General features: G+C 36.0%; 1 protein-coding gene across 8 annotated transcripts in view; it reads right to left on the bottom strand.

The window, feature by feature from the left end:
• EVI5 (ecotropic viral integration site 5) overlaps window positions 1-27,027 on the bottom strand; it is a 227,002-nt gene that overhangs the window by 114,942 nt on the left and 85,033 nt on the right. For all 8 annotated transcript variants that reach the window (XM_043460636.1, XM_043460635.1, XM_043460632.1 and 5 more), the window contains exons 5-10: window positions 25,929-26,003; window positions 22,571-22,696; window positions 21,017-21,160; window positions 19,964-20,053; window positions 19,761-19,858; window positions 9,174-9,234 (exon numbers count right to left, since the gene is read on the bottom strand). In XM_043460636.1, the coding sequence (XP_043316571.1) occupies window positions 9,174-9,234; window positions 19,761-19,858; window positions 19,964-20,053; window positions 21,017-21,160; window positions 22,571-22,696; window positions 25,929-26,003 (594 nt within the window). The remainder of the gene's footprint in view (window positions 1-9,173; window positions 9,235-19,760; window positions 19,859-19,963; window positions 20,054-21,016; window positions 21,161-22,570; window positions 22,697-25,928; window positions 26,004-27,027) is intronic.

Genomic DNA, 27,027 nt, shown 5'->3' with positions numbered 1-27,027 from the left:
CATAATGGAAAATAATATGAAAAAGAATATATATGTGTGTGAAACTGAATCACTTTGCTATACAGCAAAAATTAACACAACACTGTAAATCACTCTACATTAAAAAAATCACCTCCTTCTTGTTTAGTCTACCAATATAAGTCATCCCTCCATTTTGCCGTCACTGTACTTTCAAACTTCCTCTTACCTTTCTGCACCAATTTGCTCTAGAGCACAATCCAACCTTCTTTCAACCTTACTTTTCTCTAAATTTCTGCTAAAAATGTCTTCCTCAGAAATTTTTCTATGATTCGACCTATTATTTTGTCAGTAAGGACTAAAATGGCACCCCACTCTAGTATTCTTGCCTGGGAAACCCCATGGGCAGGCTATAGTCCATGGGGCCACAAAGAGTAGGACAAGACTGAGCAACTGAGCACATAACATATAAAATCTCATAACAAAGAAAATAAGACTATAAATTATTGTTCTCTTATTAGGTAAACCATAAATTGGAACATATGTTAGAGTTATTACAAAGATAGTTTGCAAATTAAATTTTCTTACTCTATTCACTAGAATATATTTAGGTGATATGAATAGATATTACCTTATATGTGATCTCAGACTACAAAATAGTTTGAGGAGAATAAAGTACTTCTTGGCTACTTACATTACATATAGTATAATGGTCTACACAAATAAACAACTATTAAATGCTGCTAAAGTCTGGAAAGCTAAAGAAATAAACATGATTCTCAGTATCTTCTCAACATGTTTCTTGAAAAAAAAGTAGCATTTTGTTTACTCTAAAAGACTTAGGAAGTAAAGTTCAACCAGACAATTGAGAGAATAAAGTTAATATTACACTCGAAATGATGATAAAATAATAAAATTTAAAACTAAAAACACTCACTTGGATTTCCCTTCCCATACCATTTAAATTTTCTGAAATTTTGCTATAAATAAATCCTAAATTCATTTTCCCCTGCACAAATATGTTCCCCTATAGTACCTACACAAATATCTAAATATCACTTTTATCATCAATAAATCAACAATTCCTCATTTGTGTGATATCCACTTCCTGAGGAGATGGAAAATATATAATAGCCTTTATGAGTTATTAAAGACTGTTTCAGGGTTACCTTGACAGTATTTTAGCAATTACAGCTTTTCAAGGTTTCCCCGGTGGCACAGTGGTAAAGAATCTGACTGCTAAAGCAGGAGACATGGGTTCAATCCCTGGGTCAGGAAGATGATGCAGAAGGAAATGGCAATCCACTTCAGTATTCTTGCCTGGAGAACCCCATGGACAGAGAAGTCTGGTGGGCTACAATCCATGGGGTCGCAAAAGAGTCAAACACGATTTAACCACTAAGTAACAACAACAATGGAAATACAAGGTATCACAAAACTTTATATACAAAGATGGTAACTATAAGCATTATTTTTTAATGATGAAAACAACCTAAATATCACAAAATCGTGGAATATTAGCTTCAAACAACTCACTCTATTCTTTCTAGCTTATCCATTTTATGAAATAACCCAAATTCAATAGTATCTTTTTAGTTGGGATAATCCATTGATCCTACCAAGTTTTCACTGTCTCTCATTCCCTAATATCCTTTCTTCCCAAAGTTCAATTTCCAATCACTGCAGACTCTCCCCTGCTCTTATTTCCCCTATCCCTTCTCTCCCTTAGTAGTCAGCGTACTTGCCTGGGAAACCACCACTCTGGATCAACATACTAACAATTCTGATGATGCTGTGAAAGTGCTGCACTCAATATGCCAGCACATTTGGAAAACTCAGCAGTGGCCACAGGACTGGAAGAGGTCGGTTTTCATTCCAATCCCTAAGAAAGGCAATGCCAAAGAATACTCAAACTACCACACAATTGCACTCATCTCACACACTAACAAAGTAATGCTCAAAATTCTCCACGCCAGGCTTCAATAGTATGTGAACTGTGAACTTCAGATGTTCAAGCTGGATTTAGAAAAGGCAGAGGGAGCAGAGATCAAATTGCCAATATCCACTGGATCCCTGAAAAAGCAAGAGACTTCTAGAAAAACATCTACTTCTGCTTTATTGACTATCCACTGCACAGATCACAACGAACTGTGGAAAATTCTTCAAGAGATTGGAATACCAGACCACCTGACCTGCCTCCTGAGAAGCCTGTATGCAGGTCAAGAAGCAACAGTTAGAACCAGACATGAAACAACAGACTGGTTCCAAATTGGGAAAGGAGTATGTCAAGGCTGTATATTGTTACCCTGCTTATTTAACTTATATGCAGAGTACATCATGCAAAATGCCAGGCTAGATGAAGCACAAGCTGGAATCAAGACTGCTGGGAGAAATATCAATAACCTCAGATATGCAGATGACACCACCCTTATGGCAGAAAGTGAAGAACTAAGGAGCCTCTTGATGAAAGTGAAAGAGGAGAATGAAAAAGTTGGCTTAAAACTCAACATTCAGAAAACTAAGATCATGGTATCTGGTCCCATCACTTCACAGCAAAGAGATGAGGAAACAATGTTAATGGTGACTATTTTTGGGGCTCCAAAATCACTGCAGATGGTGACTGCAGCCATGAAATTAAAAGACGTTTGCTCCTTGGAAGAAAAAATATGACCAACCTAGACAGCATGTTAAAAAGCAGAGACATTACTTTGCCAACAAAGATCTGTCTAGTCAAAGCTATGGTTTTTCCAGTAGTCATGTATGGATGTGAGAGTTGGACTATAAAGAAAGCTGAGCGCCAAAGAATTGATGCTTTTGAACTGTGGTGTTGGAGAAGACTCTTGAGAGTCCCTTGGACTGCAAGGAGATCCAACCACTCCATCCTAAAGGAGATCACTCCTGAGTATTCAGTGGAAGGCCTGATGCTGAAGCTGAAACTCCAATACTTTGGCCACCTGTTGCAAAGAACGGACTCATTTGAAAAGACCCTGATGCTGGGAAAGATTGAAGGCAGGAGGAGAAGCGGACGACAGAGGATGAGATGGTTGGATGGCATCACCGACTCAATGGACATTAGTCTGAGTAGGCTCCAGGAGTTGGTGATGGACAGGGAAGCCTGGCGTGCTGCAGTCCATGGGGTTGCGGAGAGTCAGACACGACTGAGTGACTGAACTGAACTGAACTGATCTACATAGCAGACCAGGGTGAGTCTTCCACCTTTGCGCTAAACCTCATAATTCTGCTCATTCCAGCAATTGTCCTGACAATCATACATCATGAGCGTTTCCCATTTAATTATTCCATCTTAATGAAAAAGGAAGGAAAAACAAATTTAAAATCTCTTCAAAATCACTACCCTAAGCATACTGTTCCACTTCTTTCTCTCTTATAGCAAATTCCCTGAAAAATACCTATACTTTCTAACTCCAATTTTTCCTAGTTCATTCTAGTCAAGCTCTAGTTTCCAGCACTTTTACTAATCTATTTCCACATTGATGAACTCAATTATTATTTTGTCTTTCTCATTAAACAAAATCTTTCTTTAGCATTTGACACAGTAAATAAAACACTTTCTCCGTGAAACACTTTTTCACTTTTTTTTTTTTTTTTGGTCTCTTCACTTCTAGGTGTTACATTTCCCTGTTGTTAAGCTTTGCTGATTAGTTCTTGGTCTTCCTAGCTTTTAAATGTTGCCATGTTGTCAGGCTTAATTCTTGAACTCTTCGGTTTTATCTACATCCATTCCCCAGTTAATCTCATCCACTCTCATGGCTTTTAATACTAATATGATTGTGTCAATACTGTCAGATTTGTATTTCCAGCCTGTGCTCTCTTAACGCCAACTTCAAATATTTTGAGGAGCTACCTGAACAGCTCCTAGGCATCTCATACTTAATATAGCCAAAACTGGAGCTCTTGATATTCCTTCTCCATACCTTCCCATTGCAGGCACTGGGAACTGCATTCTCCTAATTGCTCAGGACAAAGTCCTAGATTCCTGTCCCTCTGACACCTCCATATCACCACCCAATCATTAACACCTCAGTCCAAGCCACCACCTCCTCTAGCCTGCATTACTTCAACAGCTTTCTACTTATTTCCCTTGATTCTGTGCCTACCCTCTGCAATATGCTCTCAACACAACATCCAGAAGACTACTGAAAACTTAAAAGTCATACCTTGTCCTTCTCTATTGAAAACTCCAATGGCTCACCAGAGGAAAAGCTAAAGTCTTCATATGTTCAGCAACTCCCTATATTATTTGTAACATGCAACATCTTATGTCTTATTACTTCCTTCATTTTCATGCTGTCCCATCACTACTCCTTATCAGCACTCTCCTGACCAGACTCAGCTCTCCTTTTATATCTAGCTCCCTCACTTCCTTCAGGTTTTTATTCAAAGGAAACCTGGTCAATTACTCTAAATTTTTAATCCAAACACCATCCATTTATTTGCCCTTCCCTAAGATTTTTTCCCCTTTGTTTAACACTTATCACCATCTAAAATACTGTACATTTTACCTATCGTATATTTTCAACACTAGAATATAAGCATCACGAGGGCAGGAATTGGTCTGTTTCATAAATACATCTCAAATGCCTAGAACAGTGTTTAGGCATGCAGTAGGCACTGTAGATATCTGTTAAATGAATGATTTCTTCAATAAATTATGCTCTTGTTTCCCCACTGGTTTCCCCACTGGATTTTATTAAGTAGCTATTCATTTTTTAATGAAAAGCTTTATCCACAGAAAAATTGGCATACAAATCCTTTTTAGATAATAATACATTAAAGTCTCTCTTGGCAAGTAGCACAATGTATACACTTAAGAACATGTATGAATCTCACACTAACCCAAATCAGAGTTCTAACCCTTGACAATCTTCTATCAATATGTCCTTGCGTGCTTAGTCTCTTAGTCATGTCCAACTCTTTGAGACCCCATGGACTGTAGCCCTCCAGGCTCCTCTGTTCATGGGTTTCTCCAGGCAAGAACACTGGAGAGGGTTGACATTTCCTTCTCCAGGCAATTGTTCCAACCCAGGGATCGAACTCAGGTCTCCTGCACTGCATGTGGATTCTTTACCATCTAAGCCACCAGAGAAGCCCTCTATCAACATAACCACTAGCATATTATTTGAGCTTCCTGAACCTTAGTTTCTTCACCGAAAGATGAACAATCATTTCAGGAGGTTACAGAAGATTAAAAGGAGATAATGTATATAAATTATCCTTCATATATTAAGTGTTGAATAAATGTGTGAATACTAGTACTTTATATTGATTGTTTAATATAATTCCTGAATGACTTAAATAACACTTGTCATGTTTGTATTATTTATGTCAGGCAGTGAAAACAGATGTTTTATATATGTATAAAAATATATTTTATATATATATGCTCTAGTTTTCAGCATATCTGGAATATCTCATAATTTTTTAAGTAAAAAATATCCAAATCTGACTAATAACCAGTCAGAATTTCTAACTCCTCTTCACAGGACTTAAATCTCTATGCCCAAAAGCACAAATTTAAACATAAATTCATAGGTCTATTTTAAATACAGCAGGGGATAAAGGCTCTTCATTTTTAAAGATCTGTGGTTTATCCCCACATAAGCTAGAATTTTAGTATGTCTTACCTCCTCCCCCTCGGGTAGAACATAAGAGATTGGAAGAAGATACTGACAAAGGTGTTTCTATTAACAAAAAATTTCACATGGTAAAATGTAAAATTCACCATATGAAATCATTATTAACAAAATCTTCCTATAACACTTTCAGAGAAACAATGGAAAATACTTGAAAGTCACCTTCTTGATCAAGAAGCTAACAGATAGAATTCTTAGCATAAAAGTTATTGACCTGAAGGTCAAACCTTAAACATATGTCATAACATCAAAGAATGATCTTTTACTTCTATATCAAAATATCATCACAACTTCTTTATCCACCTATCTGCTGATAGACATCAAAGTTGCTTCCATGTCCTGGCTATTGTAAATAGTGCTGCAATGAACACTGGAGTACATGTGTTTATGAATTATGGTTTTCTCAGAGTATATGCCTAGAAATGGGATTGCTGGGTAATATGGTACTTTCATTCCTAGTTTTTTAAGGAAACTCTATGCTGTCTATAGTGGCTATATCAATTTATATTCCCATCAATGGTGCAAGAGGGTTTCCTTTACTCCACATCTGCTTCAGCATTTACTGTTTGCAAATTTTTTGATGACGGCACTTCAGACCAGTGTGGGATGATACCTCATTGTAGTTTTTATTTGTATTTCTCTAATAATGAGCCATGTTGAGCATCTTTTCATGCGTTTGCTGGCCATTTATATGTTTTCTTTGGAGAAATGTCTGTTTAGGTCTGCAGCCCATTTTTTGACTGGATTTTTTTGCTTTTCAACTATTGAGCTGCAATGAGCTGCTTGTGTGTTTTGGAGATTAACATTTACAATAGTCAGGATATGGAAGCAACCTATGTGTCCACTGGCAGATGAATGGATAAAAAAAGTTGTGGTACATATATACAATGGAATATTACTCAGCCATAAAAAGGAACGAATTTGAGTCAGTTGAACTGAGGTGGATGAAGCTAGAGCCTTTTACACAGAGTGAAGTAAGTCAAAAAGAGAAAAACAAACATCGTGTATTAACACATATATATGGAATCTAGAAGAATGGTACTGTAAACCTATTTGCAGGGCAACAATGGTGACACAGACATAGAGAACAGACTTGTGGACAGTGGAGGAAGGAGAGGGTGGGACAAACTGAAAGAGTCGCACTGAAACATATACATTACTGTATGTAAGACAGATAGCTAGTGGGAAGCTGCTGTGTAACAGGAGGGAGCCAACCAAGTGCTCTGTGACAACTTCGAGGGGTCGGATGGAGTCGGGGGAGGTTCACCAGGGAGGAAACACATGTTTACTTATGACTGATTCATGCTGCTGTACAGCAGAAATCAACACAACATTGTAAAACAATTATCCTCCAATTTAAAATAAACAAGCAAAAAAAATACAATATCCACAAACTACAATAAAATGCAAAAAAAAAATCACATAATTATCATCATACTATTTGTGAAAAGAACAATATAAGATTATCTCCCAAAGGCTTTTAAGAACCAAAGCAAGAAAGTACTAGTTTAACAGAATCAATTCCCTTGTAAAAGGGACCTTGTGGGAGGGGAAGGGAATGTGAATAAAGAAGTGGCATTACCTATTGATAAGAAAGGCTCCAAGAATACATGGTTAATTAACTGTAAATAAGGTGGTCTTCTGATTATGACTGAGAATAATTGCCAGATCCAACTTAAAAATCAGACATGTGCAAACAAAGTTTAAAAAGTACAGTTATACAAAAATTGTTTTGGCTGTGTCCTTTAAGGGACAGGAGGAATGAGGAAAGGAAAGAAAATAGTATAAGAATAAAAAAGAACTAAGTGGAAACAAGATTTTATAAAAGGAACTATCTTTGAAATCAGCATTTATTTACCCAATGCATTCCACTAACTTTTTAAACATTTTTTCCCCAGATTCTTCTCTATAAACAACTTTATAAAAGCCATCTGCTTTGCCTAAAACATATTTTAAAGTATTTTGTGAGGTATGTCAACTATTACTTTACCCAAAAATAAAAATTTGAAAAAAAAAAACTGCAAATATAGGCTAAAGTCTGCTAGATCTTTTTGAAAAGGCCTTTTGATATTCCTACATATGTGACTTAATCTTAGAAAAAAAACTTCTTCAAGAGCAAGGATTGTTCATAGAACTGAGGTGTTTTTTTTTGTTTTTTGTTTTTTTTTTTTTTGCAACAACAAAGCATGATGAAATGAACAGGATGGTTTCCCCATCCTCAGATTCTTGATTTGCAGTTCCGAATAACCCATGGTCTCGCCCCAGTCATCAGGATGACGTACTTTTTACTTTCGGTAGGTTGAAGTGGAGGGTATGAATTAATATTACTCTTACTCATGGAACCTAAAAGAAAAGCAAATAGTAGAGCAGGAGTTGGATGACAGACTTTTTTTTTAAAAAAAAAAGAGGAAAAAAATCCACAGGGGTCTTTTCTTTGTCTCTCTTCCTCTCTCTCTCTCTGAAAAATTTAGAAGTATCTATTTCCAATAGATAGTGAGTAGGTGATAGAAATGGAAATAAAAGAGAGACAGAGTTGATGAGGGAAGAGATTGTGTTCCAGGAAGCTTATGAGCAGGATTATGGTAAGAAAGAGTAGCAATTTAGCAGAACTCATTCCTTAGTAAAAAGGGCCTGTAGGATGTGAGTAATGAAGTTTTATTTTATAGCAAGGTTGAATTAACACATGGCTAGTGAACTGTAAATAAGATGTTCATCAAATGTCTTGCTAGGTCCAAGTAAAAAATCAGACACATTCAAACATACAGCTGTGTTGTTGTTTTTTTTTTTAAAGTAGAGTCATTCAATAAATTTTCTTTTTCTTTTTCTTTTGCAGGAATTAGGGAGAAAATAAAAGGTAAGAAATTGGATCAGCCAGTCACTGAGTTCCATTCATTATCCCCATCTTGAAATATCAGCATAAGAGCCAATTTAATTTTCCTTAACACCCAGCTTACACAATGCTAAAGGATCCTCAACAATTTCTAGCCTACAGGGATACAAACAATTTTAAGATACACATGTGAATTTACATGTCCTTCAGATTGAAAATCTACCTGTTTCTCTGAACAGTAATTAAAATATAACCTTTGCTTAGAGATTGGAAGATTGAATTAGTCAAAGCTTTCTGCTTCTCTAAAGCAGCCAAAATTATTTCTAATACAATAATCTCCTCTATTTGGTCTCCCCTAAACTATACTGCTTTTAGTCTCAGCATGTTATAGATTATCTTCTCTGTAACTTTTTAAAACATGCTTAAAAGGAATGATAATTATTTTTCCCCCAAAGAAGTATTTTCTCCTGATGACCTGCCAATAAATCCAGAAAAAGGAAAAGCTGCTTTCTTCCATATTAGAATGAAAACCACTTCAGTCACATTATTTTCTGAAATGTCTATTTTTAACTATAACCTAGTGGGATGGTAAATTTATCAATAAATAAAACAAACACCATCATTAAATCTACAATATATCAACATAGGTCAACATAACCTAACATATATTGCCAAATAACTGACTTCAATCAAATTATGTTCAGTACTTTTAAAAGTCCTAAGATGCTTACTTTAATTTCAACTTGTTCTTCCATTTCTTTAGTTTTTATTGTAGTATATTCCTTTTCAAGCCTAAGAAAGAGAGGGAAAAAAAAGTTAAAGGTATGCTTTCATTCTAATCGAGTTACAGAAATTATAAAATTTAAAACCATATATTAACACAAAATACAATTTTACTATGTTCCCCCTAACTTATGACTTGCAATATTTGAAATCAGAAAAATCATCTCAATAGTTATATGCGTTTTCACATAAAAAAATTACTTCAAAGACAAAAAAAATAAGAGGCTTCCATGGTGGTTCAGTGGCTATGATTCTAGGATCCCACTGCAGGGGGCTGGGGCTCAATCCCTGGTCAGGGAACTAGATCCCACGTCCCACAACTAAGTTCAATTGCTGCAACTACAAAAATCCCACATGCCACAACTAAAGATCCTGCATGCCACAACAAAGATCAACAATCCTGCCTGTCACAACTAAGACCTGGTACAGCCAAATAAATAATAAAATAAATATTTAAAAATAATAATAAGAACCACAGAAAAGTAAACTTTAAAAAGCAAAATGCTATAAAGCACAAAACAGAGAACTGAGCTTATAGATTCTATTCAGCCCTTAACTTACAAAAGAACCACCTACCCTTCCCCCTCAAATTGGAATACATTGATAAAATTCAATCGGATCTTGACTAAGCTTGACTAAGAAATCTGTAAGGAGAATAAAGGAACAACTCCTCCTACCAAAAAAAATTCCAGTTAATAAATGTGGAAAGAATGAGGCAAATATAAAAATCACCATTAGAGCTCCACAATAAATAACTGCCACAGGCAAGAAAAATGGATGCTAAAATCAGTGGGTAGAAGTTTAAACACAATCTCAGAGTATCTCTCCCAAAATATTTAGTAATTACAAAGGAAAAAAATAGAAAATTTATAGTATAGGATCTTAGCAGACAACATCTGAGCCAAATCATCAAGGTTAACATCACTAGTAATGCATACGAACATCACACACTCCATGTTAAGATGTACTGAGAAAGGCACCTCACCTCTGTGGTAACCTATAACGCATATCCTCAATCTAATCAAGAGAAATCATCAAACCCCGAATTGAAGGACATTCTAAATAAATTACATTTGACCAACTCGATCAGAAGTGTCAACGTCAGAAAACACAAGAAAAGATTAAGGAACTGTCACAGACTGTAAGAGAGTAAGAAATGACAAACAAATGCAGGGTACTATGTTTGCAACTCTACAATTAAAGCATAAAATTATCTTAAAAAATTACTGGCCATCCAAAAATTACTACTACTAAGTTTTCTTTTTTAAATCTTGTTCTCAATCAAAAATGTTAATAACAAGTTTAACCCTCCAAATAATAACCAAGCTCCACATAACTTATAGCTGCTTTCAAAAATCAAGTTCTCCCTCAAGAGACAAGAAGCTATTATTTACTATGTTTACTCTCACTCACTTTCACTTTCAATCTCACTTAGCTCACTTGTATTGTGGTAAAATACATATAACAAATTTTACTATCTTCACTATTTTTAAATGTTCGATTCAGTGGTCTCTCCTGGTGGCGCTAGTGGTAATCTGCCTGCTAATGCAGGAGATGCAAGAGATGGGGGGGGTCAATCCCTAGGTCAGAAAGATCCCCTGGAATAGGAAATGGCAACCCACTCCAGTATTCTTGCCTGGAGAAACCCTTGTACAGAGGAGCCTGGCAAGCTACAGTCCATGCAGTCTCAGAGTCAGACACTACTGAGTGCATGCATTCGCATACCTGCACACAGAGAATGTTGTGACGCTATCACCACCACCATGCCCATAGGTTTTTTCATCTTAAAAAATGAAACTCTATACCTATGAAAGAATAACATTCCACTGTCCCCTCTCACCAGGTCTTGACAACAACTGTTTTATGCTCTATGTATGTGAGTCTGACAACACTAAGTATCTCATAGAAATGGAATTATACAGTATTTGTCCTATCGTGACTAGTTTATTTCACTCAGCATCATGTCCCCGTAGTTTACCCATATTATACCATATATTGAGCCTCTTTTTATGTGTTTATTGACCATTTATATCTCTTTGGAGAAATGTCCATTCAAATCCACTGTCCATTTTTAAATTCAGCTGTTTGGTTTTGGCTGTTGAGTTTTAAGAGTTCTCTATATAGATATTAACATATCTATATATTAATATACAGATAAGAGTAAATAATATATAGATAAGAGTTCTCTATGTAGATATTAATCTTTTATCAGATATATGATTTGCAATTGTTTTCTCCCATTCTGTGGATTGTCTTTTCTGTTGAGTGTCTTTCTTAGAGTACACAAAAATTTTTTTGAATGTATTTTAAGAGTCTCTAATGGATAGAAAAAATTTTTTCTTTAATTTTTTGCCCCAGTTTTATTGAGATATAACTGATACAAGTGCTATAACTTTAAGTGTACAGCATGATTTGATATACATCATGAATAATTACCACAGTAAGTTTAGTGAACATGCATTACCTCATATAGATACAAAATTTTAAAAATAGAAAAAAACTTTTTTCCTTGTGATGAGAACTCAGAATTTGCCCTTAAAAACTTTCATATATAATGTACAGCAGTGTTAACTATCTTCATCATATTATACATTACATCCCCAGCACTAAAACCTGGATATTTGTGCCTTTTGACTGCCTTCATCAACTCCCCTCTCCTGATCCCCATCTCTAGTATTAACAAATCTGATCTCTTTTTCTATGAGCTTGATTCTGAAGTGTAACTTACCTAAAACACTACGTTAGTTTCTGATACGCAACATAGTGACCTGACATTTTTATACATTTCCAAGAGATCCAATACAAAGATATTACTAAACTATTGACCATAGTCCACACTGTACATTTCACACCAAGGACTGATTTCGTAACTGAAAGTTTTTACCTTTTAATTTCCAAATTTTAAATCTTTAATGAACTTCAGTTTGTCTGTTTTTTCCCTCGTTGTCTGTGTCTTTGGTGTCATATGCAAGGTATCATTGCAAAATCCAGTGTCATGAAGCTCTTTCCGTTTTGACTTTGCATATAGTGTTAGGTGAAGGTCCAACTTCATTCTTTCGCATGTGGATATCCAGTTTTCCCAGTCCCATTTGCTGAAAGACAGTTCTATCCATACTGAATGGTCTTAGCATCCTTGACAAAAATCACCTCACCAAGTAGGCAAGGGCTTATTTCTGTCTTCATTCCAGTGCCAACCTGTTTTGATTACTATACCTTTGTAGTAAGTTTAGAAATCAGGAAGTGTGAGTCCCCCAGCTTTGTTCCTGTTCAAGATTATTTTGGCTATATGGTGTCCTTTAAGATTCCATGTGAATTTTAGAGTGGGATTTTCTATTTCTGCAAAAAATGTATCATCAGTATTTTGATAAGGATTGCATTGAGTATGTTTTGGGTTGTAATGACATCTTAGTAAGATTAAGTCTTCCAAAAAAGAAAAATAGATTAAGTCTTCCAATCTTTGAATATTGGATGTGTTTCCATTTGCTTATGTATCTTAAATTTCTTGCAATAATGTTTTGAAATTTTCACTATACAAGTCTTCTTCCTCCTTGGTTAAGTTAATTCCTAAATATTCCTTTTGATGTTCTCGAAAAATTAAATTTCTTCACTGATCCACTGGTTAACAGTACACTGTTTAATTAAAAAAAAAAATGCTGTTTCCAGTTTTACTTCTATTAGATATCTAACCTCAACTGTTTACAACTGAAGAAGATGTTTTCTACATCTTTCTCTTAAAATCTACTAAGACTTAACAGAGTTGTTGTTATTAGGTAGAGTGTTCAATGTACATTTATTGTGTTGAGTCCTGTTTTCTTATGTATATTCTCTCTGGTTGTTTTATCCATTACTGAGAGTGGGATACTGAAGTCTCCAAATATTACTGTAGAACTATTCATTTCTCACTTCAATTATGTGCTTTTTTGCTTCATATATTTTGATATTCTGTCTTTGGTGTACAAATGTTTTTAATTGTTATATCTTATTGCTGTACTACACCTTTTATTAATATGTATTAACTGCCTTTGTCTATTGGAAACTTAAAAAACTTAAAGTCTGATATTTTTGTCTAATATTTCTACAGCCATCTCTGCTCTCTTTTGTTTACTATATTCCATGGAATATCTTTTCCCAAACTTTCACTTTCAACCTATTTGCATCTTTGAATCAAAAATGAGTCACCTGTAGATATCATATAGCTGGATTCTGTGGTTTTCTCCATTCTGCCAATCCACGTCTTTTCCAGGGTTTAATTCATTCACATTAAAAGTAATTACTGATAAAGGAGAACACATTTTGCTATTTGTTTTCAATATGCTTTGCTTTTTTTTTAAATCTCTCACTTCCTGCATTATTATTGTCTTTAGTGTTCAGTTGGGTTTTTTGGTATCACTTTCTAATATCCTCATGTATATTTCATTGTTATTTTCTCTGTGGCTTCATGGAGATTGCATCTGAAGTTATACTACTCTAATTTGAATCTCTAGCAGCTTAACTTCAATAATATACAAGAACTCTGCTTTTATAACATTTTTTCCAACACTTTTGGTTACTGGTCACAAAAATATATATTTATACACTGAGTGCCCCAGAACACAAACTAATGATTCTTTAAAATCTACTAGGCTCCTAAATAATGTAGAAAGCAAGATTGGAAGCTACAAACAAAAATTATAATACTAATAGCTTTTAGACTAATAATTGCTCTTTTTAATGCATTAACATTAAATTGTACAAGAAACAAAAAGTGGAGTTACAATCCACTGTTATGATAAATGTAACTTTTACAACTGCCCATGTGTCTACCTTATTTAAGACCTTCCTTTTGTGACATGACTTTGAATTACTGTTGAGTGTCCTTTCATTTCGCCCTGCAGGAATGAGTATTTCCTGAAGGGTAGATCTAGTGATAATTAGCTCAGCTTCCGTTTATTTGGAAATGTCTTAATTTTCCCCTCACTTTTTAAGGACATTTCGCCAGATACAGGATTCTTGACTGACCTCCAAAGTTTCTAATAAGAAGTCTGCTTATAACCTTACTGAGAATCCCTTGTACGTAATGACTGGCTTCTCTTTTGCTGACTTCCATATTTGCTCTTTGTCTTTTGCAAGTCTGATTGTAACATGTCTTGGGGTGAGGTCTTCTTTACATCACTTAGAGTTCAATGAACTTAATCAATGTTTATATTTGTGTCTTTCAACAAATTTGTTATTATTTCTTAAAACATTCTCCCCACTCCACCGTCTCAGATTCCCACAAAGTGTATGTTGGTCCACTTGGCGATAACTCACAGGTCCTTTAAGCTCTGTTCACTTTTCTTGGGTCTTTTTTGTTGTTGTTGTTCCTCAAACTCAGTGATTTCCAGGGTTCTGTCTTCAAGTTCACTTATTCTTCTACCTACTCAAATCTGCCTTTCAATCACTCTAGTGAATTTTCACTTCAGTTACTGTAGTTTACAGATCCAGAATTTCCTTTTGGTTTTCCATCTTTTTACTGATATTCCCATTTTGTTCTTACATCTTTTTTTACTTTTCCCACATCTTATTTTATTTAAGCATCTTTTAAAGTCTTTATCTACCAAGTCTACCATAAGTCTTATTCAGGAACAGTTTCTATTTAATTTTCTCCTTTGAATGGGTCATAGTTTTCCTATTTCTTTGTATGACTTGATTTTTTTGTTGTTGAAAACTAGACATGTGAACCTAGTAATTTGGTAACTCTGTAAATCAGATTCTCCTCCTCCCTAGGGTTTGCTGTTCTTTTGTTACTGTTATTGTGTTTTGGACTGTTGTAAGTTATCTCTGTGCTGATGACCAACCTGAGATGTAAACTCAAGGTATTTTCAGGTCTTTTCTGAAATTCTCCCTTGGGAATGTGCAATCACGTTATAATTTCCTCCATACATGGAGCTGTTTTTGAATGTCTTTAGTGTCTGGCTCCCAAAAGGGGGAGAAAAAAACAAAAATGAAGGGGAAAAAAGGGTGCTAGCCCTTTAAATCTCTTTAAATTTCTTAGAAGTCTTTTCAGCCAGAGGAAAGGGTGCAACACCAGTGGGGAGAAGTACAAAATCAATAGAGAGGTGTGTAACAACGACTTCTTTGCACCTATCTGATCACAAACAGCAATCAGCAATTATTTTCAACTCAAATAAGTATATGTTAATACTTGACTCCATCATCACCGTTTTAACTTTCAATTCTAACTGTAAGCAAGATAAGGCAGTACTGCCAAGCATCTGTTAGCTGGATGAAATAAGAAGCTGCTCCATCTGATTTTTCTTGTTTTGTTCTCTCAGATAACACTCCTGGAGCAAAATTTTCTGAAATTGCCCCTCTGACTTGGTACCCCAGATATTTTTATGTCCCAAAGTAACATATCACAGTAAGAACTGGAGTATGACAGGTTTGCTTTACTTTCATAAAGTGGTAGAAGGCAGACTGTAAAAGGGAAGGTAGAAAGGAACACAAAGACACTGTAACAAAGAACAGACCTGACTCCACACTGGATCTACTCCTTTAGCTCTAACCTTTGTGCTTTATTACCTGTGCTTAGTCATTCTGGCTCTGAACTGTTGTACAAAGATGTTGCCTAGATACATGAGCCTGAAATATAAATGAGAGCCCATTCTCAAGGTACCACCCCCCAGGCTTGATCATTAAAAGGACAGCACTTTTCTATTCATATGGAGATAAAAACATGTAAAATGAAGAAAATTTGTCTTGTTGGGGGTTTATAGGAACATTGTGACCAGATTTGTGGCTACTGCAAAAACAAAGAATTGCGGCACCAAGACATTTGCAACAACCAGCTACCCTCACTCCCCTGTTAGCATTCAGTCAGTTCAGTTGCTCAGTCGTGTCTGACTCTTTGCGACCCCATGAATTGCAGCATGCCAGGCCTCCCTATCCATCACCAACTCCCAGAGTTTACCCAAACTCATGTCTATCAAGTCAGTGATGCCATCCAGCCATCTCATCCTCTGTCATCCCCTTCTCTTACTGCCCCCAATCCCTCCCAGCGTCAGGGTCTTTTCCAATGAGTCAACTCTTCGCATGAGGTGGCCAAAGTATTGGAGTTTCAGCTTCAGCATCTGTCCTTTCAATGAATATTCAGGAATGATCTCCTTTAGGATGGACTGGTTGGATCTCCTTGCAGTCCAAGGGACTCTCAAGAGTCTTCTCCAACACCACAGTTCAAAAGCATCAATTCTTCAGCGCTCAGCTTTCTTCACAATCCAACTCTCACATCCACACATGAACACTGGAAAAACCATAGCCTTGACTAGATGGACCTTTGTGGGCAAAGTAATGTCTCTGCTCTTTAATATGCTATCTAGGTTGGTCATAACTTTCCTTCCAAGGAGTAAGCATCTTCTAATTTCATGGCTGCAATCACCATCTGCAGTGATTTTGGAGCCCCCAAAAATAAAGTCTGACACTGTTTCCACTGTTTCCCCATCTATATGCCATGAAGTGATGGGGCTGGATGCCATGATCTTAGTTTTCTGAATGTTGAGCTTTAAGCCAATTTTTCACTCTCCTCTTTCACTTTCAACAAGAGGCTTTTTAGTTCCTCTTCACTTTCTGCCATAAGGGTGGTGTCATCTGCATATCTGAGGTTATTGATATTTCTCCCAGAATTCTTGATTCCAGCTTGTGCTTCTTCCAGCCCAGCATTTCTCATGATGTACTCTGCATATAAGTTAAATAAGCAGGATGACAATATACAGCCTTGACGTACTCCTTTTCCTATTTGGAACCAGTCTATTGTTCCACATCCAATTCTAACTGTTGCTTCTTGACCTGCATACAGATTTCTCAAGAGGCAGGTAAGGTGGTCTGGTATTCCCATCTCTTGAAGAATTTTCCACAGTTTATTGTGATCCACACAGTCGAAGGCTTTGGCATACTCAATAAAGCAGAAATAGATGTTTTTCTGGAACTCTTGCTTTTTCGATGATCCAGCGGATGTTGGCAATTTGATCTCTGGTTCCTCTGCCTTTTCTAAAACCAGCTTGAACACCTGGAAGTTCACAGTTCACGAATTGCTGAAGCCTGGCTTGGAGAATTTTGAGCATTACTTTAGTAGCGTGTGAGATGAGTGCAATTGTGCGGTAGTTTGAGCATTCTTTGGGATTGCCTTTCTTAGGGACTGTAATGAAAACTGACCTTTTCCAGTCCTGTGGCCACTGCTGAGTTTTCCAAATTTGCTGGCATATTGAGTGCAGCACTTTCACAGCATCATCTTTTAAGATTTGAAATAGCTCAACTGGAATTCCATCACCTCCACTAGCTTTGTTCGTAGTGACACTTTCTATTTGTTCGTAGTGACGCTTTCTAAGGCCCACTTGACTTCACATTCCAGGATGTCTGGCTCTAGGTGAGTGATCACACCATTGTGATTACCTGGGTTGTCAAGATCTTTTTTGAAACTAAGCCATGCTGTGTGGGGCCACCCAAGACGTATAGGTCATGGTGGAAAGGTCTGACAGAATGCGGCCCACTGGAGAAGGGAATGGCAAACCACTTCAGTACTCTTGCCTTGAGAACCCCATGAACAGTATGAAAAGGCAAAATGATAGGATACTGAAAGAGGAACTCCCCAGGTCGGTAGGTGCCCCTGTTAGCATTAAACAGGCTTAAATCCTAACTCGGGTAAGATTGTTCATTGGGACATCAGTCCTCCATCTTCTTAAGTCTGCTGGCTTTTCACTATTCCTCGACTCTTGATTTACTGGTCTGTCATGTGGCGACTTTATATGCTTGAATTCAGTAAAAATACCTCTACCTTAGGAATATTATCATGCAGATAAAAGTTAAGAAAGAATATAATTGGAAACTGAAAATCTAGTCACCATGCTCTGAACATTTTCCTGGGCCACAGCAGACTAGACTGTGTATACAGTTTAAAGACACATAGGCTATGCATCTCTTACATGTCAAATTAATAACCTGTTATATTGACAAAGATCCTGATGCTGGGAAAGAATGAAGGCAGGAGGAGACAGGGACAACAGAGGATGAGAGTCATGAGATTGGACATCAGTTTGAGCAAGCCCTGGGAGTTGGTGATGGACAGGGAAGCCTGGCATGCTGCAGTCCACAGGATCACAAAGAGTCGAACATGACTGAGAGACTGAACTGAACTGAGACTGTAATTGTAATAGCTATTTACTTCCCTGCTCTGCCATCATCCTACGTACAGGAAGTTTGAACCTTTTTCAGAGCCAGGGCCAAGTCTAAGTTCATTATATTCTGAGAGTGGTACTTATTAGAAACAGATGAAACTCATCCTTTAATACTGATAAAACATTACTCTCCAGAATATGCATAAACAGCTACTAAGCAGTAAGAAGTAGATATTGCAATGGAAAAGGAAGGCAAGTACCAACAAAAGAAAAAAAAAAAGGAAAAAAAAAAAGAAGCATATTTGTTATGGTGACTTGTGATCAGGGATCTTTGATGTTACTACTGTAAAAGATTACAACTTACTAAAGGATCACATGATTAGCATTTTTTAGCAATAAAGTACTTTTAAATTAAGGTCAAGAGGCAGAAACTGAGATGGTTCCTAAGGTTTTATCAATTATAGAACCGAACAGCTTTTCAGTCTAAAATGTCTAAAATGATGCTGTGATGTGATTGGTTATTAGTAATTTCACAGGCAATTTATTCACAATACTAGTTGAACATGATAAATTATCTGTTTTCACAAATTAGAGTTAACTAATTTTAATAACAAAATACTCATATTCTAATATATTTTTGAAGTCGGACTCTCTATGGGAGTACACTGTACATGTTAATGTAATTTCACTGTGCAGCAGCAAAGATATTAAGGACTGTGAGGCTACTACTGCTATCATTTTAAAGCACCTCGCAGCACATTAACAAGTGTCAGGAATGCTAATTATGACCTCAGGTTAAGATTCATTTAACTGCTGAAAGCTAGAATAAGAGATTGTTCTTAACACTTTTATCATGTTTCAGAAATCAAACTTTATGAGACAAGACTGATTATCTTGAACTTTAATAAAATATATACAGAAGAAAATTTCACTAGAAAGTAATACATAATAAACAAAATTTTAACTTAATGCACACCTCATGACTATCTTGCTGATTATGCTAATCTTGAACTTAAGTGATAGACTGTGATCAACTGAGAGGAAAAGAATGTTAGGGACCCACAACATAGAAGCGGTTTCTAAAACAACAGCACACACTCACATATATACACTTACCAGGTTCCTAATTCTAGTCATTGTGGAATGGGAAAGGAGTTTTAAAAGTGCAATCAAAAAGAAAAAGACAGTAATACACAATAGTCCCATGCGCCATCAGAGCACTATGAAATTCCAATTTAAAATTTATGTCATATTAAAACTAATACCCCCAAATAAAACTTTACAGTTCTATAAAATGATGAGGAAAATTGCACTCACCACTAGAATGTTTTGCTGCTTCTATTTAGTCTCCTAAAATGCACTGACAAACCCCTATAACTAAAAAAACAAAATACAGAATACTTAACTTACTTTTTCATTTTTTTAGAGTTATACTTGACTTGGTAAGCTGCCTGGATTAATTTGTCTGGACCACCATCAAACTGATGTGGAATGACCTTCTGAAAGTGCTAAGATACAACAGAAGAAAAACATAAGAATTACTTAGTGCCATTTATTATTAATTAATAAATAGTAAAATCTAAAGACATTTAAGAAATCATGACCTGGCTTACCTGTAACATCCCTTCCATGTCGAGTTGCATCAGTTCTGCCTGATTCATTTGAAGAAGCGCTAATCCTATCCGAAACACTATTTCTAAACCCTGAAGAATCAAATTATAAAGTCAAATTTATCTTACTCTTCCACAACAACTAATCACTCAAAAGAATTCTAAGGTCAACATTTAGGTACCTAAACTAGAGGAGAGCATACATTTTCTGTACAGAGTTGGAAAACAAATGTTTTAGGCTTTAGAAGCCCTACCTATAAGTGTCACAAATAATCAACCCTGGAATTTCAGCTGAAAAGCAGACACAGACATCACATCAACAAATAGTCATGGCTATGTTCCAAGAAACTTTATTTACAGAAAGGACAGACTTGGTAGGCAAACCAGGATAGATCAGTACACGAATCATAGTTTCCTGGCTCCAGACTAACCAAATTTAGCTATGTTATATAAATTGATCTTCCCAAGATGTAATTAATAACAATTAATAATATTCTTAGATGCTCTCTATCACTGATCACCTATCCTCACCTTCCTACCTTCTCAGTCAAAATATAGAAGACAAAGGATCACCACTACATGTCAGTGATAATTAAAAGGACTACCTGTAAGATGTTTAGGGGATGGAAGAAAATTATACTCACTACTTCTTCCTCTTTGGGTAAGAGATGCATTGCAACAATGTTAACTGTAAAGGAAATTTTAACCCTCGATAATTCTCACTAAATCAAAAAGGAGGTGATTCAGGTTTGATTAAGAGTATGGGTTCCTGATTTTGACTGCCTGTGTTTGAATCTTGGTTACTATACTACTTATGTGTTATGTGTCCATACACAAGCTACTTAATCTTTCTCTAAATATCAGCTTCTTCACCTGTCATCCATCAAATGAGGAGATGAACAGTACTCATATGGATGTTATAGGATTAAATGAGATTATCCATGCAAGCAGTTTAGCATGGAACACATGAGTCTCCTTTATTGTTCTCCTCATTGCCTAGCTCTCATTAACCCAATGATTCCTTTGCTCAGTCTGGTAAGTTGCCCACTAACTTACCTCAGACATAAAGATGTCAAATATCCTTGTTGCAATTGGTAGTGGAAAAGTTGTAAGGAAGATAGTCAGAAACCATGATGATGCATACATTGAGGTATGAAAACTCTGAGACTGAAAATGCACAAAGAGCTCTGGAAGGTGCTCCTAAATAGAAGAAAGGAATTAATTAGCTAAAACATTGTAAAACTCAGTATTTTAAGCCAAACCATTGTACACATACTAAATTAGCCTTTACCAAACATAAACATAAAAATTCAGGAATCATATGGAAGAAATAAGAGGCAGAAATGGACACTCTAGATGGTGGTTACTATTTGGAAAAGGAAGAAGGGGAAAAGGATGTGGAGTTGGAACTTAAAAGTTGGAACTTTCTAATGATTTCTTAATATGAAAAATTACAATAAGTAAAATTTTTATAATTTTCTTTACTTTTCTATAAATGATAATATTTCAAAAAAAAATTTTTTTAAGGAAAGATGTTATGTTGAAATACTTTCAGGTGCTATATGCCCCTGATTGCCTATCCTAAGCTCCCTTCTCACCTGAAATACAGATACTTCAGCAACTCTCGTAATTCAAAACATAAATGACACATTAACTGAAAATAAACCAAGGGAATTTAAGGTTGATTAAAAATAAGCTTACTATTTAAGACAAATAAGAATCATCAAGACCTACTTTGTCTTTCTCTTTAAAATGCAAAAACATTTGGCATATCCCTTTCTTCTCATCACACATAGAAAAGGTAGAGGATTTAAAAATTCCTGTGGGTAAAGCTGCCAGGGAAATGGAGACTTTTCTCAGGAAAATGGCTCTTAGGCCAGCTGAATCCTTAACCAATATTCTTAAATTTTGCTTACATAATTGAAATTTAAGTAAATGAAGAATATTTATACCATTACATCACAGGGAAAAATAGCAAGTCTACTTATACAAATATAAAAATTAAATCCAGAAAGGTGAAATACTTTAAAGGTATTTTTTACTTGGTTTTGATTCCTCTCTTTCTCTTCTCTTCACCCTCACACAGTCAATAAGACTATGAATCTTAAATTAACAATATAAAAGGATAGAAACAGTAATTTTTTTAAGATTACAGGCTAGCAGAAAAAGTGAGATGAAAGGTGGGAAAGGCAGGGGAGAGGATCGAAAGAGATGAGAGACCATCTCAAAGGAAATGAATTGATATCAGCATGCAAATGTCATGGGCTTCTGTAGGAGAGCATAATCTACATAAAAAAATGTGATCAATACGGCATAATAAAGAAACTCAAGAATGCAGGTTATGATATATTTGGCACAAATGTTTAAGATTTGAACATAAAAATTGTAGTAAAGTTCCAGACTGTGATCTACCTGGGCCAGCACCTAACTGGGAAGTAAAGTCTAAATTGTGGGTTAACAGACCAACAAATAATCATGTAATCAAAACAATAATTTTTTTTTCAGTTGCTTTAATGCTTTTAACATTAAATTTGCTTAGCTGTCACTCAAACCAAGATGACAAAAAATATAAAGGCAGTATGTTTTTGGTTAACGCCACACTTTTATTACCTGTATCATGCATTCAAACTGGTACATACAAAGGCCTAATTCTGCCATACTTGGTTTAAAAAGTTCACGAAGTCTATAATCTTGCATTAATTTAACAAATACACAGAAAGCTTCTTCTTCTGGCATCTGCATTAGGAGAAAAAAAAGCAACATCTATTAATGTTCTGTGATAAACAAATAAGCTAAATACAGTACTCATCCAACTATAACCAGTGTTTTGAGTGCCAAGTGATGTAATATTAAGAGCAATGGACTAGGAATCAGAAGATTCTAATTTCCCATCCTATCACAATCAATGAGAAATCAGGTGAATCTTACAACTGAGACCAGCTGCCTCACTTGCCTAACTCATTAATTTAATCTACGAATATTCATTTAAAGCCAGATACTTCTCTCTCTCTCTTATATACCAGTGAACAAAATAAACATCCTCTACTTTCAGGGAGTTTGAACCTTCCAGTAGGGGGAGATAAGACAATACATGGTGGTTAATCCCTAAATTGTGCCCTACTCTTATGACCCCTCCTGTAGCCTGACAGGCTCCTCTGTCTATGGGATTCTCCAGGCAATATATGGAATAAATCAATTAATACATGTCAGATGGTGCAAAGTGCTATGGAAATAAGACAAAGTAAAGCAACAGGGAATCCTGGGGAGATACATTCTATTTATTTATAGGTAGGTCAGAGAAAGTCTCTTGATAAGGTAACATTTGAGCAGAATACTGAAAGTAAGGGAACAACTGAGGGAAGAACAGTGCTGAGAGAATAATACAAATGTCTTGAAATGGAATCATGAGTGGCATGCTCAAGGAACAATAAACAGGGGACTACTAAACTAGGAGTGATGCTACAAATAAAGTTATGGTTATGGAGGAGAAATACAACAAAACAAATCATAGGATTTTAGAAGCCACTGTAAGGACCTGAACTTTTATCTTAAGTGAGATGGGAGGCTTTTCAAGGGTTCCGAGCAGAAAAATAGTGTTTAAGTGTTAAAAGAACTAGTAAAGTAAGTTTTCCAAAAAAATCTGTAATTAGGGTTTTAAAGGTTTCAATTTCACATTTTGTGTGTAACTCACTAGATAATTATATCAACTAAGATACTGAATAGAAAAGCTCTGTAGGAAAAAAAAAGCTCCATAGAGTTACACAGATATTAAATTTAGACACATAACATACAAATAACCGTGTCGTCTTTTTTTTTTTGTCATGGAGGATCGGAGTTCTCCAAACAGGGGTGGAACCCGTGCATACAGTCCTAACCACTGGACTGCCAGGGAATTCCTTGTGTATTAAGATAAAATTTTCTACTGTTCATTCACTCACATTATACCAGTGTGTTTCAAAAGAGGAAACCTCAAAAGGTCTCTAGGCACTTTTCTTACTGAAGACTACATTTATTAACAATACATTTTCCCTGGACTCAACAAAGCCATGAACAGGAGCCAAGAACTATTCTTGGCAAAACTCACTTCCTTCCTTCCTCCCAACACATATCTTCATTAATCCTATCAAGCTTGATAGCCCCACTGATTTTTATGTCAGTCACTACAAGAAACCCAATATCCTAGAACACTCATCCCATGTGGTTCCAGTGCTCCCATAACCTACCCCATTTCTAATATGCCCTAAACCTTTTACACAGCACTTTCTGGAACTAATAACCTGCCATCAATAAAATATCCTATCTATACCCTCAATCTCTTCACCAAATGTTCTTTCACTGTCTTTCTCTAAGTGAAACCTGAATCCCCCCTAAGGATACTTCAAAACCGAAATCTGGCTGTCTCCTGAGGAGGGTGTTTTCTCTCCCTCAGCACTGGAAGAAGGCAGGGGCAGAGATGCACAGGTCCCTCCTTGGACCTCAATGCCTCATTGCCACTAACTGCCCCTTCTCTCTGATACACATTTTCTCTATGACACTGAGTTAATAAGAATCATTTCTTTTGCAAAGGTCTAGTGGGGACACTATCTACCCAATTTTAAAGCAGTACTAAGATATACACAAAACATATACCCAGTACTCTTAACTATTTTAACACCATGTAGTAAATAAGCTAACTTGCAAAAAAATTTTTATCAGACTCTGAGTTATATTTCTAAGCTAATATGTGGGAGGCAAAGTAGCAAAGAGCTGACTCGTTTGAAAAGACCCTGATGCTGGTAAAGATTGAAGGCAGGAGAAGAAGGGGACAACAGAGGATGAGATGGTTGGATGGCATCACTGACTCAATAGACATGAGTTTGAGTGAGCTCCGGAAGTTGGTGAAGGACAGGGAAGCCTGGCGTGCTGCAGACCATGTAGTCACAAAGAGTTCGACACTACTGAGCAACTGAACAACAGTAACAGTGGAGAAACACAGTTTCTGATTCCTACACTGCTCTTATCTACCAAGATATGTGATCTTGGGCAAGTCACTGAACTTTTACTGCATGTCTACCATGTGTCAAACACTATGCTAGGCTATTACATACAGTATCTTATATAACCCTCACAATGAATCTAGAAGTAGACGCAGTACCTAATTAAGGCTGAGGAAAGGATGTTAAAATAATCTAGCCCAAGACTACAGAACTCAGTGTAGAACTGAGTTGCAAAAACAAGCCTATATGACTCAAAAGTTATCTCCAAGGTTTCTTTTCAAGTTATATTTCAGTCTTGAGACTTAATACAAAAGTAAGATAAACTTTTTAAAAAATTTTCAGTAAGGGTAAACAGATAACACCACATGCTATTTCCTGTCAAAGCTATGATTTACTGTCCTATCCTTGACTTCCAAAAACACCCCACCCAATATAGGCCACTGCCAATGGAAACATGTTTATCCCCAAGGCAGGAGAAGTGACTGAGTACCTCTATTTTTGAGCCTATAATAAGAGAGGTGTAACAAGCCCTCAGTTCTGTGACAAATAAAAGTACTGTATAAACTTCCAAAGACATTGTATATCATAACTATGATATGTGTGTGCATGTAGCCTTGCCACACAATATGGGGGATCTTAGTTCAATCAGGGATCAAACCCACCAGAGAAGTCCCATAAAGTAAGATTTCTATACCAACACTTTAATCAGTCTTCCTTAGCTGGGAAAAGATTATTCCTCATTAAATACAGACATTTAAATACAGATTTAAAAGTAGATACAGGATTTAGTAGAAAATTATGGTCCAAATGTAGATAAGACAAAATTTGACTTAGTGGCAGGATATTTACTATGTGTTATTTTCAACATGTTTAATATTTTAAAGTGCAAACTAAATATTTAGATTATGCTTAGGAGAAAAATACCCAATATCCACTTACTAAAAACAAGGATGATTTTTAAATTCTCCAACTTTAATACTTATATAACTTACCTGCATAAGCAGCAATCCAACTATAAAAGCACTTCCTTGACAGTAACCAACCTCACGATCCACTAAAGAATACGCCTAAAAAGTAAAAAATGTTGTTAAAAATACTTTATCATGATACAGCATACCTTCCTTCTATAAAAGCCTAAAAATAGTGAGAAGGTGGGTTAAAGACCATTTATTTTCTAGAGAAGCTCTTGTTTGCTTTGCTGTAGATGCTATCCTACCCTATATGATTTACTACATAAAATTTTCTTTTGATGATTTACGAATTAGGAACTGTCAGTTCTTAAGGACAAGAAAATAAAGGAATTTGTACTCAGGGAAGTGACAAAGCTTAAAAATCATTAAAAATATGTAGCTGATAGAGTAAAATTTGAGTAAGACGATGGTAAAGCATTGACAAAATTGATATGGTTTAACAAGAAATCATAATTTCAAAGGGGTGACTAAAAGGGAAAGGAATTATGCAAAGGGAAAATACAATATTGAAGAAAAAAATTACAATGCCACACACCTTCAAGGGTGAGGGGCTCTTAGCGATGCCAGCCATGGCAAACAGAAAATTTGCTCCCAAATTGTGAAACTCATAGAAGGTGAATTACTCATTTTCATGAAGGGTCTTCTCTATGGTGGTGGTGGTGGTGGTTTAGTCGCTAAGTTGTGTCCTACTCTTGTGACCCTGTGGACTGTAGCCCACCAGGCTCCTCTGTCCGTGGGATTTTCCAGGCAAGCATACTGGAGTGGATTGCCATTTCCTTCTCCAGGGGATCTCCCCGACCCAGGAATCAAACCCAGGTCTCCTGCATTGCAGGCAGATTCTTTACCAAATGAGCTACGAGGGAAGTCCCTCTCTATGGTATGTATAGTCATTTATAGGTTATTTGACTTCAACTAATACCAAGCAATGTAAGGAATTTTCCAAGAGTTCTGCAAATCAGACAGCAACCTAAACATCAGAATTAAAGTCAAGATTATGCTAAAATCAAATTGATTGCCAAAGCAACTGATTACTAGGATGAGTTTGTACTTCATTATGAGAAATGTTTAATTTCAACGTAAGAATTTATTTCACCTCCTCCCCCCAAAAAATGAATAAATA

Source organism: Cervus canadensis, chromosome 2, assembly GCF_019320065.1.
Source record: "Cervus canadensis isolate Bull #8, Minnesota chromosome 2, ASM1932006v1, whole genome shotgun sequence".
NCBI lineage: Eukaryota > Metazoa > Chordata > Mammalia > Artiodactyla > Cervidae > Cervus > Cervus canadensis.
The sequence above is the reverse complement of the archived record's forward strand: the minus strand, read 5'-3'. Positions and strand labels throughout refer to the sequence as shown.